Below are 21211 nucleotides of genomic sequence, written 5' to 3' on the forward strand. Positions count from 1 at the left end.
AATCCACGCCCTCAGCTCGTCAGCCTTCCCCACAATACTCCTCACATTGAAATAGACACACCTCAGAAGATTATTATCACCACACACAAACCTTCTATTTGTGACTTTGCATGAACTTTAACATCATTTATTTTCAATCCCATTCCACTACCTGCACTGGATCTCTGGTTCCCATCCCCCTGCAAATCTAGGTTAAACTCCTCCCAATAGCACAAACAAACCTCCCTGCAAGGTTCAGGTGTAACCCATCCCTCTTGTACGGGTCCCACCTACCCCAGAAGAGGTCCCAATGATCCTGAAATCTGAAGCCCTGCCCCCTACACCAGTTCCTCAGCCACGTGTTCATCCTCCAGAGCATCCTGTTCTTACCCTCACTGGCACGTGGCACAGGTAGCACTCCTGAGATTACCACCCTCGAGGTCCTGCTTTTTAACTTCCTACCAAGCTCTCTATGCTCACTCTTCAGGACCTCCTCACTCTTTCTTCCTGCGTCATTTTTCACACTATTCTCTGTAAACTCTGTTGTACTTATCCCTTTGGCTAAATCAGCAGACCATATCAACCTTTAAAAAAATACCCAATGACTTGGCCTCCACAGCCATCCATAGCAATGAATTCCACTGATTCACCACCATCTAGCTAAAGAAGTTTCTCCTTATCTCTGTTATAAAGGGACATCCTTCTATACTGAGGCTGTGCCTGGCTGGTCCTAAACTTCCCCACTATAGAAAACATCTTCTCCACGTTCTCTCAATCAGGGCCTTTCATCATTCGATAGGTTTCAATTAGGTCACCCCTCATTCTTCTGAATTCTAGTGAATATTTCATGTCAAGTTCCATGGCATATTTCCCTGGTAACGAACACAAAAGGTACTACAACCACTCACCTCTTGGCTCTCCTTGCCCTGACTTGAACTAAATATCTTGTGATCAAGGCTATCCAGGGAGTTACTGGAATCAGATCTGTCAAAGCAATGGCGATCTAGGACTTCCAATGTGTGCAAGACTTTACTGATTGTAAAACCTGTAAGAAAGATAAAATGGAAGCAGCAAGAAAAAGCACGTTATTAAATAGAACCTGTTTTCTTTTTTTGCACTACTTCTTTAATTTAACCTTTTTATCAAACATACTTACTTTAATGCACAGTTTTTATTATGTATTACAAAGTACTACTATTGCATATTAAAAAATTTTGTGACATATGCCAATGATAGTAACTGGTTCTGATTCTGAAATCTTCAGCCACATAAACTAGAAGCATGGGTGGCGAACCTATGGCACATGAGCCTAAGATGGCACACACAAAAATTTTGTCAGCACGGTTTAACATGCACTGTCACCTTTGATTCTTTAAACCCCATCCATTTTTAAAAAGGTTATCTTTCCTGCCAAATAAAGAGGCAGATTTTTTTTTCAACCCAAAAGCAAAGAGGTGTCTTATGATGGCTTGGTGGCAGCCAGACAGTTGCGATAACACATGTTATTGGATGATTTGCATTGGAAAATCCTCATAGAGATGGTGTATGCATCAGTATTTGGATAGCTACAATACAATTTTAGTTATTTTTCAATTTTCTTCTTAAAAGAGTAATATTAATAATTTTGAACAGATTTTTGAAAACACTTCATTTATTTCCCTTTGACTCTGTTACACTTTTATTAATAGTGAAGCCATAAATAGATATAAGTAACATGACTCATCCATCTTCCTTAAAATAGCCCAGAATTATTGTTAATAATTCATTAATCAATGATAATCTCTGCTCAAAATTACAGTGGCATATGAGCAAATTTGCAGAAGATTATTTCCCTACATGAAAAGTCTTGGGTTAATTATTCAATTCTGAAGAATTACAACTCTATACTCTTTCTGCCCACATTCTGAATCCCAGCAACAATAGGGTTTGTACATTGCGTGCCACATCTTTCAGTGACCACGATTGTTCCTGGCAAATTTTTTCTACCGAAGTGGCTTGCCATTGCCTTTCTTCTGGGCAGTGTCTTTACAAGATGGGTGAGCCCAGCCATTATCAATACTCTTCAGAGATTGTCTGCCTGATGTCAACGATCGCATAACCAGGAATCGTGATATGCACCAGTTCCTCATACAACCATCACACGTGCTCCAGTAGCTTTGCGTGACCCTGATCGGGGGGCTAAGCAGGTGCTGCACCTTGCTGAAGGGTGCCTTGCAGGCTAGCAGAGGGAAGTAGTGCTATTCACCTCCTCTGATAGAGAGGCATCCCCACCCTGCCATTGAAACAACAGGATGATAGGCTGAAAATTGAACTGAACACCAAGAACATTACTTGGATATTCCTTGTAGTGGAGGGGGGAAGCAAGACAGGTCTAACCACGATGAGATTCTCCTGAAATATCAGTGGATTACCCTGCAGGGAGATATTAAGGAGACTATTCTCCAGAGTCTGAAAGAGAGGTGATTTCATTGCAACATACACAATTCCAGCAGGATCGGATTGGGAGAGATAGAGGTGATGCCTTCACTAGGTTGTGGGGTCAGTAGCAAGGCAGGTAGGTGGTAGTCTCACAATAAATCAACCATTTCCAACAGAAACCAGAAATTTCTTCACCCAGATGGTAGAGTAACTTGGGAATTTGTTTACCTAAGAGGGCTGAGGAGGATCAGACTTTCAGTAGATTCAAGAGAGGAATTGATTGTGAGATAATGAATCCTGATCTCGGTACATGAAGACCAAGCAGGACACCACTTTAGTTGGTTCACCACAGAGGTTCTGACGCAGGCAAACACGAAGCAGGCACGAGAATTTTTAAGAAGCATAGTTCTCTTCTGATAACTCCATTAACAAATTTATCAAAATAGACACCACCTACAAACCCTTAAGAGGCAAAGAAACTCAAGCTAATAGAACTCAAAGGTCAACTGAAGGGGTAGGCAATCAGGACCGAGGCAAGTGACCACGGGCCTATATAAATGCAAGCACCCCCAGACAGAAACACCAACAACTGCGCACTGAGGACGTCACCTTGACTGGTGATGAAACGTCTGCAAGGTAATTGCCAAGCTCAGCCAACACCGCAACATCAAACATAATGAATCCTAACGTTTCCAACTGTGCAAAATAAGACAGGGAGAAAGCAAGAGAATGGGTCTGAGAAGGATAATGATCATAAAGCCATAATCAAATGCTCAGACAGACCCAATAGGACAAATGACCATATTCTGCTCCTATGTTTTATGGAAGTTATCTGCACTGCACTGTTTTGGTAGCATGTACACGCTATTCTGCATTGTTACTATTTTACCTTATTCTAGCTCAATGGTTTGTAATGGTTTGATCTGTATAAACAGTATGCAAGACAAGCAGTATCTTGGTACTTGATACAATAAACCAATACCAACGATAAAAAAGTCTTTTCTTCACTGTCCTGTACAATCTATATCCTGTATAAATTACGTGCCTGTGTCATGCTACAAGTAACTTTCCCATTGTGCCTGTGCCTCACAGTGCTCCTACATATGACAACAGTAACCCTGTACGGCAACCTTGCACTCATCAGCAGTAAGACCAAGGAATTCGTTGTGGACTTCAGAAAGGGGAAGTCGAGGGAACACACCAGTCCTCACTGAGGGATCAGAAGTGGAAAGTGTGAGCAGTTTCAAGTTCCTGGGTGTCAACATCTCTGGAGTTCTATCCTGGGTCCAACGTATCAAAGCAGTTACGTAAAAAAGGCAATACAGTGGCCATAATTCATCAGGGTTTTGAAGAGATGTGGTACGCCAGCAAAGACTCCAGCAAATTTCTATAGTTGTACCATGGACAGCGCTCTAATTGGCTGCGTCACCATCTGTTATGGGGGTGGGGGGGGGGGAGCCACTGCAAATTCAACCAGCTCCTTCATTTATGCCTGTCCGGCACCGAGGCCATCTTCAAAGGAGATGCCTTAAAAAGGCAGCATACATCATTAAGGGCCCCTATCCCCCATGACGCACCCTCTTCCACCATTAAGGATGAGGTACAGGAGCATGAAGTCACACACTCAGCATTTTGGGAACAGCTTCTACCAACAAGAACGCCTGCTGTGGCATCCCACACTTTGTCAAGTCTGATCACCTGGCTGTATTTCTACTCCCAGCATATATGCAAAGACTAAAGATTGCAGCACTAATGGTGAGGTCCAAGACAGTATGCTCAAGGGAGGTGGCCGTTACCTCCTACAAGGTAAACCCTGACATCATGAATGACTGTGACGCACCACACCCAGATGAACTCAATGTCATTTTTGTATGCTTTGAAAGGGAGAATGAAACTACACCTGTGCAAATCCCTAAAGCCCTGTGAACTCTGGTCTTGGTGGCCGACGTCAGAACATCTTCCAAGAAGGTGAAAGGCATCAGACCCTAATGGTGTACCTGGTAGGGATGTGCCAACCAAAAGCATCTTCAATCTCCCACTTCTGCAATCAGAGGACCCCACCTCCTTCAACAGACTGCTCTTATAGAACTACTAAAATTAAATACCTACAGCATAGCAGTAAAAATCTTAACCAGGGCTTTACATGTTAATATACTCAGTGGCTTCTTTATTAGGTACCCTCTATACCTAATAAAGTGACCACTGAGTGTATGCCCATGGCTTTTCCTGCTGTGGCCCATCCACTTCAAGGATTAATGTTGATCATTCAGAGATGCTCTTCTGCACACCACTGTTCTAATGCATGTTTATTTGAGTTACTGTCGCCTTCCTGTCAGCTTGAACCAGTCTATCTAGCCATTCTCCTCTGATCTCTCTCATTCGCAAGGTGTTTTCGCCCACAGAACTTCCGCTCACTAAATTTCTTTTGTTTTGTATCTGAACCATTCTCTGTAAGCTCTAAAGACCGTTGTGCATGAAAATCCCAGGAGATCCAGCAGTTTCTGTGATTCTCAAACCACCCCATCCGGCACCAACAATCATTCCACAGTCCAAGTCACTTAAATCAAATTTCATCCCCATTCTGATTTCTGATCTAAACCACCACTGAACCTCTTGACCATGTCTGCATGCATTATCCACTGAGCTGCTGCCACGTGATTGGCTGATGAGATATTTGCATTAACGCGTAGGTGTGCAAGTGTAAATGGCCACTGTGTGTATTTATAGAGCAACAAAACACCTAGTGAAAGAGCTCAGGGGAAAAGAGTTGTCAATGCTTCAGGTCAAATGCAGGACTTTGATTCAAATGTTAACAATCCCTTTCCTCCCCCAGATGCTGCTCGACCCTCTGAGTTCCCTCAGTAGCATCGTTTGCTTCAGTGGATTCCAGAGAGGGCCTCGGGCTAGAGAATGAGTAATTGCAGAGCTTTGTTAAATAGCCACCCCAGGGAACCATATGTAAACAGCCTACTCATGGGCTGTAAGATTTAATAAGCAGTCTTCAATGTCAGTCGCCCACAAAACGAGAAGTCTGCCAGCAGCAGCCAGGAATGTGCTCGAGGGCTCCACCTAATGGCAAAGAAGTATTGTACAGCCTTCTGAACTCGAACGGTAGACCCATATATCCCTGCAGGACCACTTCGTCAAGCAACGAGCAGGAATTCCCAGTGGCCACTATTTTAATTCTGATCTCCATTCTCATACTGACACGGTGATCCATGTCCTCTTCTACTGCCATGATGAGGCCACTGTCAGGTTGGAAGACCAACACCTCCAACGTGGACATCGATTTCTCTAACTTCCGGTAATTTCCCCCTCCTCCTCATCTCTCTTTTTCCATTAATCATTCTGGCTCCCCTCTTACCCCTTCCTCCTCTCCTCACCCACCCATTACCTACCTCTGGTGCCCCTCCTCCTTCCCTTTCTCCTTTGGTCAACTCTCCTCTCCGATTAGATTCCTTCCACTTCAGCCCTTTAACTTTTCCACCTATCACCTCCCAGCTCCTCACTCCATCGCACTTTCCTACCCACCTAACTTTCCTCCTCAACTGGTTTCACTTACCAGCTTCTAGCTTACAACCCTTCTGCTCTTCCCCGACCCCGACAGCCACCACTTTATTCTAACATCTTTCCCTTCCTTTTCAGTCCTGATGAAGAGTCTTACTCACTCTCCGTTCCTCTCTGTGATGTTTTATTTACCGTTCCTAGCACTGATGAATGCCATACAACATTTAATCATTAATACTATCTTTAAAAGCTCTTTACAGGCCATAGATTGAACCGCTGGGGTCCAGGTGAAGAGAATATACAGAGAATTTTTAAAATGTATTAGAAACATAGAAAATCTACAGCACAACACAGGCCCTTCAGCCCAGCAAGCTGTGCCGAACATGTCCCTACCTTAGAACTACCTAGGCTTTACCCATAGCCCTCTATATTTTTCTAAGTTCCATGTAGCCATCCAGGAGTCTCTTAAAAGACCCTACCTTTTCTGCCTCCACCACCGTCGCCAGCAGCCCATTCCACACACTCACCACTCTCTGCGTAAAAAACTTACCCCTGACATCTCTTCTCTACCTGCTTCCAAGCACCTTAAAACTACACCCTCTCATGCTAGGCAATTCAGCCCTGGGGAAAAGCCTGTGACTATCCACACGATCGATGCCTCTCATCATCTTAAACACCTCTATCAGGTTACCTCTCATCCTCATTGTTCCAAGGAGAAATGGCTGAGTTCACTCAACCTATTCTCATAAGGCATGCTCCCCAATCCAGGCAACATCCTTGTAAATCTACTCTGCAGCATTTCTATGGTTTCCATGTCCTTCCTGTAGTGAGGTGACCAGAATTGAGCACAGTACTCCAAGTGGGGTCTGACCAGGGTCCTATATAGCTGCAACATTACCTCTCAGGTCCAAAATTCAATTCCATGATTGATGAAAGCCGCATGCTTTCTTATCCACAGAGTCAACATGCGTAGCAGCTTTGAGTGTCCTTTTAGCAGCTTTTAGTTTAAATAGCACACATAAAATGTTCAAAGGATTCAGCAGATAAGGCAGCAATTATGGAAAGGAATAGAGTTGATATTCCCTGATAAACAGTGTCGTCCAAAATGTCGACCCTTTATTCCTTTCTATAGATGCTGCATGACCTGCTGACTTCCTCCAGCATTCTGTAGGTGTCAGCCTGAAGACTTGTTTACTGCTCAGAAACATTGAACATGCCGTACAGAAGAAGATCAGTGGATTGGCATATCAAAAAACGTCCGCAGAAAACAAACCCAATAATACGACCTCTTTTATATAAAAATACACTCATTGTCCACTTCATTAGGTCCACCTGTACACCTGCTCATTAATGCAAGTATCTAATCAGCCAATCATTTGGCAACAGTAAGCACGGTAAGCATGTAGACATGGTCAAGAGGTTCAGTCGCTGTTCAGACCAAATGTCAGTCTGGGGAAGAAATGAGATCTAAGCAACTTTGACTGTGGAATAATTGTTGGTGCCAGATGGGGTGGTTTGAGTATCTCAGAAATTACTGATCTCTTGGGACTTACACACACAACCATCTCTAGAGTAGGGGTTCCCAATGTTTTTTGTGCCATGAACCTCTACCATTAACTGAGGGGTCCGCGGACCCCGGGTTATGAACCCCTGCTGGATATTTTACAGAGAATGATGCACAAAACAGCCAGTGAGCAGCAGTTCTTTGGGCAAAAGCACCTTGTTAATGAGAGAGGTCAGAGGAGAATGGCCAGACCGTTCCAGTTGATAGGAAAGTGACAGTAATTCAAATAGCCAAGCACTACAACAGCGGTGTATAAAAAAGCATCTCTGAACACACGACGAATTGAACGTTGAACACACACTCAGTGGCCTTTTTATTAGGCACCAGCTGTACCTCAAAGTGGCCACTGTCAGTGATAACAAAACTGATTCTCATTATGATTTATAAGGAGAAAGGGGACACTGGAAAACTAGTTTTCAAAGGATCAAAGGTTTTCTGTTCACTAATGGGGAGTCACTCCTTTGTTGGACATCCGACCACGTAGAGCTATTGGCCCATCAGACAGCTGATCCTCATCAGGATATGTGTCAACTTTACGGGGCAGGTGCCATTAACAAAGAACAAAGACTAAAGTGGGCCTTTGCCCACATGATACCCTTAGCTTCTCTAGAAGGTTTTATCTTCGATCGGACTGCTGTTCAATGGCTGGTACTATTTATTTATTTAAAAATGCAGCACAGACCAGGTCCTTCCAGCCTATCAAGCCACACTGCCCTGTGAGCCACCCATTTACCACTAGACTGAGCATGGGACAACTTACAATGAGTAATTAACCTTCCAACCAGTATGCTTTTGCACTGTGGAAGGAAACCAGAGCACCCAGAGGAAATAGAGAGAACGTACAAAGTCCTTCCAGAGGGCACTAGAAATTGAATTCTGATCTCTGAACTCTGGAATGCCCTGAGCTAAAACAGCATCACAATAACCACTATGCTGCAGAGGCATCCTACCTCAGAATTATGTGGGAGCTGGATGAGGAGGGAGGGACTGAAGAGACCCCAAAGCCTCACAATTCTGTTACTCAGATCTAGTTTCAAAATTAGAAGGAGCTTTTCTTCTATGACAGACTTCTTGTTGAAGACCTAGCTATCAAGGAACTCAAAGGTGAAAAATTTACGAGAGAAGAGTCAATTTACTTGTGGTGGCAATGAAGGAGATCACTTGAGACCTGGGTCAAAGACCATTTTGATTTGAAACCCTTCCAAATGAAATGACTTGACCTGAAATGTTAATTATCTATTCCCTGCCCTCCTTCCACACAGAAGCTACCTGATGCACTGAGCTCCTCCAACAGTAGTTCCTGTTCCTCCGGATTTGAGCACCTCCAAAGTTTTGTGTCCCTGTCACCAAAAGCTCTGGCAAATTTCTAAAGATGAATTGTGGAGGGTATTTTGACTGGTTGCATTACAGTGCACAGGATCAAAAGAGGCTTAGATTCCTGCAGCTTCATCACAGACACAAGACTCCCCACCATCAAAGACACTTAGAGAAGGCAGTGCCTCTGCAAGGCAACACTCAGTATTAAGGACCCCCACATGCCCTCATCTTATTACTACGATCAGGGAGGAGATACTGGAGCCTGAAGGCTCACGCTCAGTGTTTTAGAAACAGCTCTTTCCCTGTGCCATCAGATTTTGGAACGGTCTATGAATACCTCACTCTCTTGCACTATTTATTTTATTTTGTGCTGTAACTTATAATAGTTCTTAAATCTTGTACTGCCCACATACAAGCTGGAGAAGGTAATCAGGGCTGACAAATACCAATACTGAATCAACCCAGATAAACAGTTTTCCACAGTACTGTGCTCCCTCTCCTCCTACTTTCACTATATACCACTGACCGTCTCCAGTGATCCATCAGTCAAAGCAGATGACACCACTGTCATCACCAGAGGTGATCAAGTCTAAGCACGACCAGGATGTGAACAAGTTACTGCCCTGGTGCAATCACAACAACTTGTAACAATCAAGTTTACTGGGGTGACTGGGGGTATTGTAGATAAAGGGCTTTGTCACACAAGGGATGGGATGGGGTTGATCTGCAGTACTTTGTGACGGTGGAAACTATTTTACCTGCAGTGGACTCCTGACATTTGTCAAAGGACCACCGGACTTCCACGGCTCGGCCTCGTTGCTTGATCTGCTTCTCCACTTCATAAATTTTGGCTCGGACCTAAAGCATCGAGATAACGTTTAGTATTCACCAAAAGGGAATAAACTTGCAATGCAGAGCGCAAGATAAAGTGCATGTCCACAGCATCTGTGTCCATGAGTCTGAACACAATCTTATGACCTCCTGAGCTATAGTCATAAAAGTCTCAATGTATTAAATTTCTCCCGAGGCCTCCCGTCCCATGATCCTTTCCCTTCTCCAGCTCTGTATCATTTTCGCCAATCACCTTTCCAGCTCTTAGCTTCATCCCACCCCCTCCGGCCTTCTCCTATCATTTCCCCCTCCCCCCACTACTTTCAAATCTCTTACTATCTTTCCTTTCGGTTAGTCCTGACGAAGGGTCTCGGCCCGAAATGTCGACAGTGCTTCTCCCTATAGATGCTGCCTGGCCTGCTGCGTTCCACCAGCATTTTGTGTGTGTGTTGTTTGAATTTCCAGCATCTGCAGATTTCCTTGTGTTTAATGTATTAAAAACTTTATTTATGTATGCACTTCCTGCAAATGTGACATTTGCTTCTATTAACAATAGAATGTGGTATGATAACATCAATGCCCAAGAATAGAAAAGCCTTCAAAAATGGTGGAAGCATAAGAACATAAGAAATAGGAGCAGGAGTAGGCCATCCGGCCCATTAAGCCTGCTCTGCCATTCAATAAGATCATGGCTGATCTGGCCATGGACTCATCTCCACCTACCTGCCTTTTCTCCATAACCCTTAATTCCCCTACTATACAAAAATCTATCCAACTTTGTCTTAAATATATTTACCGATAGCCTCCACTGCTTCTTTGGGCAGAGAATTCCACAGTTTCACCACTCTCTGGGAAAAACAGTTCCTCCTCATCTCCACCCTAAATCTACTCCCCTGAATCTTGAGGCTATGCCCCTTAGTTACAGTCTCACCTACCTATGGAAACAACTTTCCTGCCTCTATCTTATCTATCCCTTTCATAATTGTGTATGTTCCTATAAGATCTCCTCTCACTCTTCTGAATTCCAGCGAGTACAGGCCCAAGTGACTCAATCTCTCAAGCAGCCCAATGTCTCACAGGCAAAGCCCTCCCCCACCATTGAGCACATTTACAAGAAGCGTTACTACAAAAAAAATGCAGTATCCATTGCCAAGGACCCCCACCATCCAGCCCAAGCTCTCTTCTTGTTGCCATCATTGGGGAGGAGGGACAGGAGCCTTAGGTCCCACACCACCAGATTCAGAAATAGTTATCATGCTTCAACCATCATGCTTCTGAACCGGCATGGATAACTTCACTCACTTCAACACTATTCACAGAACACAACCTATGGACTCACTTTCAAGGACTCCACAACTCATGTTCTCAGTAATACTTATTTACTTATTTATTATTATTATTATTATTATTTGTTTTTCTTCGTATCTGCACAGTTTGTCTTCCTTTGCACCTTGGAGCTTGTCGGCCTTTGTTCCTGTGCAGTTTTTCATGGATTCTACTGTATTTCTTTGTTCGACTTTGAATGCGTGCGAAAAAATGAACCTCAAGGTAGTATATAGAGACATATACATACTTTGAAAATAAATTTACTTTGAACTTTGTAACGAAAAGTTTTGACTTAAAGCATTTCCCTCCACAGACGCTGTTTGGCCTCACACATCCTCTTTGTGTCTACCTGCTTTTTACAGTCCAGCCCTTCCAAAGTGTTTTTCATGGACATCAAGACCAAGTGTGGAGACTGAGTGACCACTGACACAAAGTGACCAGGTGACAACACACTTCATCCTACATTTCCAGTTTGCGTTAATCCCGAAGCATCCACCATTCCAGCTGAGTAACACCAAATACACTTGGGAGAACACGCCACACCAGTGCATCCACCTGTACCTGTTTATTGAAGGTGGAATTCCCTCCTGGCATAGGCAAACACGATGGGGCCACCTGGAGAAGATCAAGCGGTGATCCAGGATTGCTGCTCTTGTTCTCATTCGTGGAATAATTCCACACCAAGGCACTGGGGCAACACACAGTTATTGTCTGTAGAAATAACAAAAATCGAGCTTTGCAGTCAATTGATACAGATATTTAAATCATTAAAATCTACTGTGCAATTAAAACAGCAACAACAACAAAGTGGGCAGCCTGGTAGCATAGCAGATAGTGCATTAATTCACACTGCCAGCGATCACCAATCCTCCCATCAGGGAGGAGGCTATGTAGCGTCCACACCATGACTAACTGACTCAAAAACAATTACTATCCCCCGATCAACACCTCCCCCACAACTTTATCATTTCTTGTTGGAGTCATCTTATGTACAGACCTCCTGCGCCTAGCATCTCTTTATAGATATACAATATACACACACACACACACACATATATATGTACATCAAAAATAAATATAATTTATTTGAATTATTGCCATCTACATCTTATTGTGTTTTTAATACTTCATTGGATCCAGAGTAACAACTAGTTCATTTTTCTTTACATTTGTGTAAACAAACAATCTTGAACCCCGCCACACCTGTGAGGTGTTTGCACATTTTCCCCATGACAGCGAGGGCTTCCTCCAGTTGCTCCAGGTTACTCTCACATTCCAAAGATGTACGGGTTCGGGTTAGTGAGCTGTGGGCATGCAACACCAGTGCCAGAAATGCGCACAATCCTCGCTGATTTGACTTGGCATAAGCAACGCATTTCACTGTATGTTTCAATGTTTTGACGTACATGTAACAAATAAAGCTAATCTTATCTTACAAAACATAGTTACAGAGATCTAAATGATTAATTTAGCCACTAGATAAGGAGTCCTGATGAAGGATCTCAGCCTGAAACGTCTTGACTTTTGACTCTTTTTCATAGATGCTGCCTGGCCTGCTGAGTTCCACCAGCATTTTGTGTGTGTTGTATTACTATAGCTATTAGCCAAGAATACATAGCAGGATGTGTTTATTTACAAAAGCAGGATAATATCTAACTTAAAGGCAACATGAATGAATCTGCAGATGCTGAAAATAAATAAAAACACAAAATGTTGGCAGAACTCAGCAGGCCAGACAGCATCTACGGGAGGAGGTAGAGACGACGTTTCGGGCCGAGGGATTTCGGCCCAAAACATCGTTACTACCTCCTCCCAAAGATGCTGTCTGGCCTGCTTTCTGCCAGCATTTTGTGTTTTTATTAATATCTAACTTACTTATTTACTGCCCATTATGCCACTGGCAATGTCTATCTCTGTCTGTCCTTGGCCATCTTCTCTATTGTGCCCCAGGTGTGGTTCAGGGTACACCATCACCAACAGATATAGAAGGATTCTTCATTGCCATTTCTGCAATAATTTCTTTGACCAATCAGGGCTGTTAGCCCTGAGCTGAACCCCTGAAACTGGGGGACCAGTGGACTACTTTTGGTCTGACCTCTACTCTTTGACCTGTTTGGCAGAGGTGACCCTAAAGAGCCAAAGCACAAGGCTCTGACTCCAACCAACACAGCCTGCCAATTGAGTGAGCAAGCTTCCACAGCCCATGACAAGGTTGTCGTCTCCTTGGAGGTTTAACGTCTAAGCTTTGTTTAAACAGAACCCACGACAGTTCAGCAAACAAGAAGAGATAGGAGAATATAAATGAGTGCAAGTCAGAAACAGTTTTCGAAAGCTAGTAAACGATTTCTGTTACACGACAACATGCCCTTCATCACCAGCAACGCACCATGCACAAAGATACTGGTTTCAACAGAAAATGAATGGAATCTCCAGGAAAGGCCAAATATTATAGACATAGAGCATTGAAATAGGTCCATTAGTTCAACGGTCCAGGACAAGATGCCCTGTCCAAGCTAGTCCTATTTCCTAGTGTTTTGACTCATAAACTTCCAATTCATGCATCTGTACAAATGTCTCCTCAAAGTTGCTACTGCACCTTCCACCACCACTTCCTCTGGCAGTTCTTTCCACATAAACTCAGTACCTCCCGAACCTAAATCGAGTGGTTACAGAGTGTACGCCTGTGGTCTTCCGCTGCTGCCACTCATGTATTTCAACGTTCAAAGTGTTGTGCATACAGAGGTGCTCTTCTGCACACCACCGTTGTAATGCATGGTTATTTGAGTTGCTGTCACCTTCCTGTGAACTTGAACCAGCTTGGCCATTCGCCTCTGATAGATCTGTGGCTTTCAAGATCGGAGAGTCATACCTACAAGAAGTCCAGGTATGGTATAAGGAAGGCAATTGTGAGAGCAAAAAGGCAATTCCATTTGAAATTGGAGACACTATACAATTGAATGCACAGCAGCTCTGGCAGGGTTCATATGTCATTACTTCCTTTAAAGCAAAACCTAACAGCACAAATGGCTGAGTTGCTTCATTCCTAGTTAATCTCAACGCCTTTTATGCACACTTTGAAAAGGAGAATAAAACTACACCTTTGTGAATTCCCACAGCATCTGGTGACCCTGTGATCTCTGTCTCAGAGGCAATCATCAGAAATTCTTTCAAAAGGGTGAATTCTTACAAGGTGTGTACCTGATCGGGTACTGAAGACTCGTGCCAACCCACTGGCAGGAGTGTTCATGACATCGTCACCCTCTCACTGATAGAGTCATACATTCCCACCTGCTTCAGAAGGGTGACAATCATACCGGTGCCCAAGAAGAGCAGGGTGAGCTGCCTCAACAACTATTGCCCAGTTGCACTCACATCTAGCACAATGAAGTACTTGATGAAGTTGGTTACAGCTCGAATTAACTTCTGCCTGTGCAAAGACCTGTACCCACTGCAATTCAACTACCCCCACAACAGGTTTACCACAGACACGATCTCACTGGCTCCCCCCTTTGCTTTGAAGCACCTAGACAACAGCAAAGTACAAATGGCTCCTGTTTAATGAGCCCAGCATTCGATACCATCATCCCCTTAGTATTAATTTCTAAGCTTCTAATGCTGGGCCGCTGTACCTCCCCTCTGACAATGGATCCTTGGCTTCATCATCAAAAGACCACAGTCAGAATAGATTGGTAATAACATCTCCTCCTCTCTGACATTCAACATGGTCTCACTTCAAGGATGCACGCTTAGCCGCTGTCCTATTGCCTCTACACTTGTGACCGCATAGAGCTCAAATGCCATCTACAACTTCACAGTTGTAGGTAAAATATCAGCAGTTGACAAGCAGTGGGATAGGTTGGCTGATTGAATGGTGTTATAGCAACAAACTTGCAGTAACTCTGAACACCCTGCTAACACACAGTGTATTACTGATGACAGTGTCAGTAGCATTATAGATTTAATGATACTGTATGTTGCTTTGTGTTGTATAGTTAACTATATGTTGTAAATAGTTTGACAAGGTGCTGCACATGAGGTTGCTTAACAAGAGCCTATGGTATTAGAGGAAAGGTATTAGCATGGCCAGCTGGCAGGAGGCAAAGATTTGGAATAAAGGGGGCTTTTCTGGTTGACTGCTGGTGACAAGTGCTGTTCCTCAGGGTTGGTATTGGGACCACATCTTTTAATTGATGGTTTTGATGGCAAAGTGCATCTGGTCATGCACATTGGTAGAAGAAATAAAGGTGCAGACTATTTTCTAAATGGGGAGAAAACTCAAAAATTGGAGGTGCAAAGGGCCTTGGGTGTCCTTGTGCAGGATTCCCTGAAGGTTATCGTGCAGATTGAGTTGGTGGTAAGGAAGCCAAATGCAATGTTCACATTCATTTCGAGGGGACAAGAATGTAGGAGCAAGGATATGATGCTGAGGCATTAAAAGGCATTGGTCAGACCTCACTCAGAGTATTGTGAGCAGTTTGGGGTCTCTTATCTAAGAAAATATGTGCTGGCATTGGCGAGATTCTAGAGGAAGTTCACAAGAATTATTCTGGGAATAAAAGGGTTAATGTATCAGGATTGTTTGATGGCTCTGGGCTTGCACTCCCTGGAGTTTAAAAGAATGAGGGGGGAGGATCTCATTGAAGCCTGTCAACAGTGAAAGAACTAGACAGGGTGGATGTGGAGGGGATGTTTCCTGTAGTTGGCGAGTCTAGGACCAGAGGGCATGGCCTCAAAATAGAGAGACATCCATTTAGAACAGAGATGTGAAGGAATTTATTTGGCTAGAGGGTGGTGAATCTGTGGAATTCATTACCACAGACAGCTACAGATGTCAAGTCATTGAGTATATTCAAAGCTGAGATTGATAGGTTCTTGATTAGGCAGAGTGTCAAGGTTACAGGGAAAAGGCAGGAGAATGGGGCTGAGACAGATCATAAATCAGCGCTGATGAATGGGTCTAATTCTGTTCCTCTGTCTTACGGTCTTATTTGCATTTTACATCTTGTACATTTATAGAATTTTTGTCTGTTAATATTATTTTATGTACTTTATGTGATACACATACTGCGTTTTATACTCTGGTCCCAGAAAAATGTTGTTTCATTTCGCTGTGTACGTGTGTATGATTGAATAATGGTAAACTCAAACTTGAACTTGAAAAGCAAGGAATTGATTGTGGAAGGAGAAATTATAGTTGGTCAAGAGTTTGGAAAATTTATACAAATGCAGTCCCAAGACACTCCACTTCAACTATGTAATTACATTTCAAGCCCAAGAACATTATTACCATTGAGACCATTCATGTTGACTCAAATTATTTTTTCCATCAACTAAATTTATCTTTCCTTGCAATTTCGGCACAAGTCAAAGGCCAAACAGCAGCCCTGCCACCTCCAACATGTCTGCTGAAAAACTGAGTGAACTTACTAACCTGGGAAGTAAGATCGAAACAGAAAAGAGAGATGTAGAGAGCTCAAGCTGAGAAACATTTGGATACCAAAGGAAGTGGTAATGGAGATAAAGCCAAGAAACTTCAACTGCAATTCCCTCCATGTGATGTCATTTTATTTATTTTAGTTAGAGATACAGTGCAGAACTGGCTCTTCTGGTCCAATGAATTGCACCACCCAGAAACCCACTTATTTATCCATAGCCTATTTACTGGACAATTTACAAGTACCAATTAGCCTACTAACTGATACGGCTCTGGACTGTGGGAGGAAACCAGAGCATCCAGAGGAAACCGATGCCTTGATGGGGAGGGACATACAAATTCCTTACAGACCGCCCCGGAACTGAACTGCAAACTCCTACGCTATCATAGCCTCGTACTAACTGCTATGCTACCGTCGCTTCCTCATTATGTTGTGTGGCTCAGAACGGTGGAAAACTACAATAAGAACAGTTTGCAAGCAAGAGATTTTGTCAAGAAGATCCTCAGAATTTTCTAAACAACAGTTTTACGAATATAATCCTTGTGCCCGCGTGCTGAAAAGGAAGTAGAGGTGGCTTGCAAGGTTATCAAATGCAACCAAATGGACTGCCGGAGGAGCCCTCAGCTGGATAAATGGTGGGAAGTGTAGATGGAATCATCCTGGGGAGACTTGCGGAATGAGAGAGAAAGAGATGATGACCACTGCTTGATAACAAAATATCACAGGGCAGGACCAAGTCCAACCACATTCATAACCTCTGATGGAAATCCGGTGTACCAGGGACACAAAGCAGATTATGATCTTTGGAAATTTTTGTCACAAATCTGCTTCATTGGCTCAGCTAGAGTGGAAATACTAGCATAATCTGAGAGGGGTAAAAAGTCACTTCCACATTCTTCAAATTATCTTTTCTTTTATATCTACTTAACTGGTAATCCTGGGCCCAAGATAATGAAATTTAACTGTATCTATAAGTTTGAAGGAGATGTGGTACATCACCAAAGATGGACGAATTTCTACAGAAGTGCCACGGGGAGCAGTCTGCCAGGTTGTGTCACCACCTGCAATGGAGGCTCCAATGTGCCGGAGTGGACAATGCCACAGGTTTGTAAACTCAGCCAGCTCCATAATGGGCACTAGCCTCCCCACTATCAATGGCATAGTCAAAAGGCAATGCCTCAAGAAGGCAGTGTCCATCATTATGGGCCCTCACCATCTAGGGCACAGCCTCCTATTATTACTATCAGGAAGAAGGCACAGGAGCCTGAAGAAACACATTCAACATTTTAGGAAGAGCATCTTCCCCTCTGCCATCAGACTTCTGAACAGTCCATGAGCCTCACTATTTTGCTCCCGTTTGGTACTACTCATTTATTTTTAATATTTTTATTGTAATGTACAGTAGAGTATTACTGTAACAAAAAAAATCGATAATATGTGTCAGTGATAATAGACCTGATTCTGAATTTCTCTACTGTTGTCACAAGTACCAAGATACAGTGAATAACTTTGCATTCTCTCCAAACAGATTCCTCCACACACAAGCTCAGAGGTGGTACGAAAGGAAAAATGATAACAGAATGCAGAATATAGTGTTACAGTTACATAGAAAGTGCAGTGCACGGAGTTAAATAAAGTGCAAGAGCCAATGGAAGGTCGATGGAAAGATCACGAGTCCATTATTGTACTAGAGATCCATTCAGGAAAAGTATAATAACAGGACAGAATTCCAATGTTCGCATTAAATTTATTAATGTACGTGTCACCATATACTACTGAGAGATCATTTTCTTGCGAGCATTCACAGTAGAACAAATAAATACAATAGAGTCAATGAAAAACTACACACAATCAAACCCACCTGCAAAAGAAGATAAACTGCGCAAATATAAAAAAACTAAGTCAGTATAACAGATCATAAGTTGTACAGTCATTGAAAGTGAGCCAATAGGTTGTCTTCGGTGTGCCAAGCTGAGTGAAGTTATCCTCACTGGCCGGGAGCCTGGTGGTTGTAGGGTATAACTATTCCTAAACCTGGTGTGAAACCTAAGGCTCCTGTACGTCCTTCCTGAAGGTAGCAGTAGGAAGAGAGCATGGTCTGGACAGTGGTGTTCCTTGATGATTTAGCCAATTGATGGATTAATGATAGTTGTCTGATAGTACGTGTCCTCGAGCTTTTTTATCTTCCACCCAACGGAAGAAAGGAAGAAGAGAAAATGACTGGGGTGGCAAGGGATCTTTGATTATGTTATCTGCTTCCTTGAGCCAGTAGGAAATACAGGTGGAATCCATAGAAGGGTGGATAGTTTCCATGACGGGCAGGACAGTGTTCACAACTTTCTGCAATGCCTTGCAGTCTTATTTCTTTATCTACCAGTTCACAAGATGTTGACATTGGTGGCATCAAAACCATCTCTTCCCACTCTGTGCTCCACCCGCTGCCCCCCCCCCCACCAGTTAAAAGTCAACGGTGGGTCTGGTATCATACAGGCTAATGTGGCCCCCATTAGCACCTATCCTTTGAATGACATCATGAATCAGATGTGAGATTCTCTTGGAGCTAATTTATGAAAGGATCGTTTGTCTTCTAATTCCAGATTAACTTATGCTGAACTATGGGATTCTCTTGCAGACTTCAGTTCAAAACACTATTTGCTTGCAGGATCTTTTCTCCTCCCTCTGCACGTTGAGTGTTCAACAGTTTTCTTTTTATACACGGTTTTTTTTTTATTTTTATAGGTTTTTTTTTATGGACATGATGTGTGTTTTATCCCCCTCTTGCACAATGGGTGTACAAAAGTCTTTTTTTATGTGGATTCTTTTGGGTTTCTTTGTTTCGTGGCTGCTTGCTACAAGACAAATCTCAAGGTTGAAAATTTGGAGCCCTTATTTACAAAAGACAGGATTAAATATATAGATGCTTTGAAGATGAAACAATTGGTTATTAGGGGAAAGAAATAAATATACATATTAAAATTATTACGAATTCCATGGAGCATGTGGAGATCTTCCAACCACCAGGCATTCTTTCTTTCTTTCTTTCTTTCTTTTTTTTATAGGGCAGTTAGGGGGGAGGGGTTAAGGGGAGGGGGTATGGGTTATATACATTGTTTTTTTCATACTTTGTAATCATTTAAAAATGCAATAAAAAAAGTTTAAAAAAAAGGTTGTATAACGTATACGTATTTTCATAATAAACGTACTTTGAACTTAGAACTAATTTCTTGCATTTATATTCCTGCCATGGTGGGATTCGAACCCACCATTACAGGATTGTTCATCCAGAGGTCTGGTTATTTGAAAACATAATGCGAATATTGACAGTACTGTACAGTGTAATAGTAAAGAAAAACTATAGATTAGTAAAGGCTGGAAATACTCAACAGGACTGACTGTACCTGATGTAAAATGATAACCTGGTTCCTCCCTCCACAGATACTGCCTGACATGCTGAGCCTTTCCAGCTTTTTCTAATTTGACTAGAAGATTGAATGGTCTCCTTTAACATTTCCAAACTCAAGGCAACACACGGGGTTTAATCTTTCCAGTTTGTATGGACTGATAATGAACATTATTATTGGTTTATTGTCATGTGTGGATGTACAGCGAAAAACTTTGTTTTACTTACCATCCTTATAGGTCATTTCAGCACATCAGTGTATTGAGATAGTACAAGGCAGAACAGAATAAACTAGTACAGATACAGAGAAAGCGCAGTACAGGTAGAAAATGATTTTCAAAGCCATAATGAGATAGACTGTGAAGCCAGGAGTCCCCCTTATCATAATAGAGAACCACTAAATAGTATGGTAGAAGCTGTCCTTAACCTGGTAGTACCTGCTTTCTGACTTTTCTGCCTAGTAGGAGGAGGGAGAAGGAAGACTGTCTGAGGTGAGACGGGTCTTTGATTAGGCTATAAAACCATAAGGTAGAGAAGAAGAATTGGGCCATTCAGCCTACTGAGGCTCCTCTGTCACTACTGATTAATTTTCCCTCCCCACCCCATTTTCCTGCCTTCTCACCAACCTTTGACACCTTTACTAATCAAGAACATATCACACTCCTCCATAGCCATCTGTACAGTGATTTCCACATATTCCCCATCCTCTGGCTCAAGAAATTCTTCCTCATTTCTGTCCTAAAGGGACATCCTTCTATTCTGAGGCTTCACCCACTGGTCTTGGATTCTCTCACTATTGAAAACATCCTCTCCATGTCCACTCTATCTTGACTTTTCAATACTGACTGCTTCAGCAAGAAGTACAGACAGAGACCATGGGGGGGTGGGGGGAGAGGCTGCTTTCTGTAGCAAGCTGAGCTGCGTCCACAACTCTCTACAGTTTCTTACGTTTTCGGGCAGAGCAGTTGCCACTCTAAGCCAAGGTGCATCTAAGTAAAAGGCATCGATAAAGGTTGGTGAGGGTCAAAGGAGGCCTGCAGTATTTTCATAGCTTCCAGTGAAAGTAGAGGCAATGGTGCATTTTTGGCTGTGGCAAATGCATTGGGATAACCTATCTCACAAAGGCAAGGTGAACTCTGCATTTACAAATTTAGCACAGAAATATGCTGTAGCTTTACTAAAATGCAAGTGGTTGTATCTTAGCAGATTATACCATCAACGTCCCAGCCCTATCATCTCAATCCACATAACATATATTAAAGTTAAATAATGTGAAAACGGAGAGACCTCTTTCTCCCTTATTAGGGAAAGAGAGAGCCTGTGGTATGTCGAATACTGGGTGAAACACAGTCTTTGGGGTAATGACAAGTCTGTGTCTTTGCTGTTGTTTTGCTCATGCTTGAGTGTTCGGTGGCAGGTGCCGATGCTTTTTTT

General features: G+C 42.8%; 1 protein-coding gene across 1 annotated transcript in view; it reads right to left on the reverse strand.

Moving 5' to 3' along the window:
* Window positions 1–21211, reverse strand: part of LOC132406765 (mediator of RNA polymerase II transcription subunit 12-like protein) — a 689991-nt gene that overhangs the window by 514292 nt on the left and 154488 nt on the right. Inside the window, exons 9-11 of the mRNA XM_059992729.1 lie at window positions 11504–11653; window positions 9544–9643; window positions 888–1024 (exon numbers count right to left, since the gene is read on the reverse strand). Coding sequence (XP_059848712.1) covers window positions 888–1024; window positions 9544–9643; window positions 11504–11653 — 387 coding nt within the window. The remainder of the gene's footprint in view (window positions 1–887; window positions 1025–9543; window positions 9644–11503; window positions 11654–21211) is intronic.

The sequence above is a fragment of the Hypanus sabinus genome, chromosome 2 (assembly GCF_030144855.1).
Source record: "Hypanus sabinus isolate sHypSab1 chromosome 2, sHypSab1.hap1, whole genome shotgun sequence".
Classification (NCBI taxonomy): Eukaryota; Metazoa; Chordata; class Chondrichthyes; order Myliobatiformes; family Dasyatidae; genus Hypanus; species Hypanus sabinus.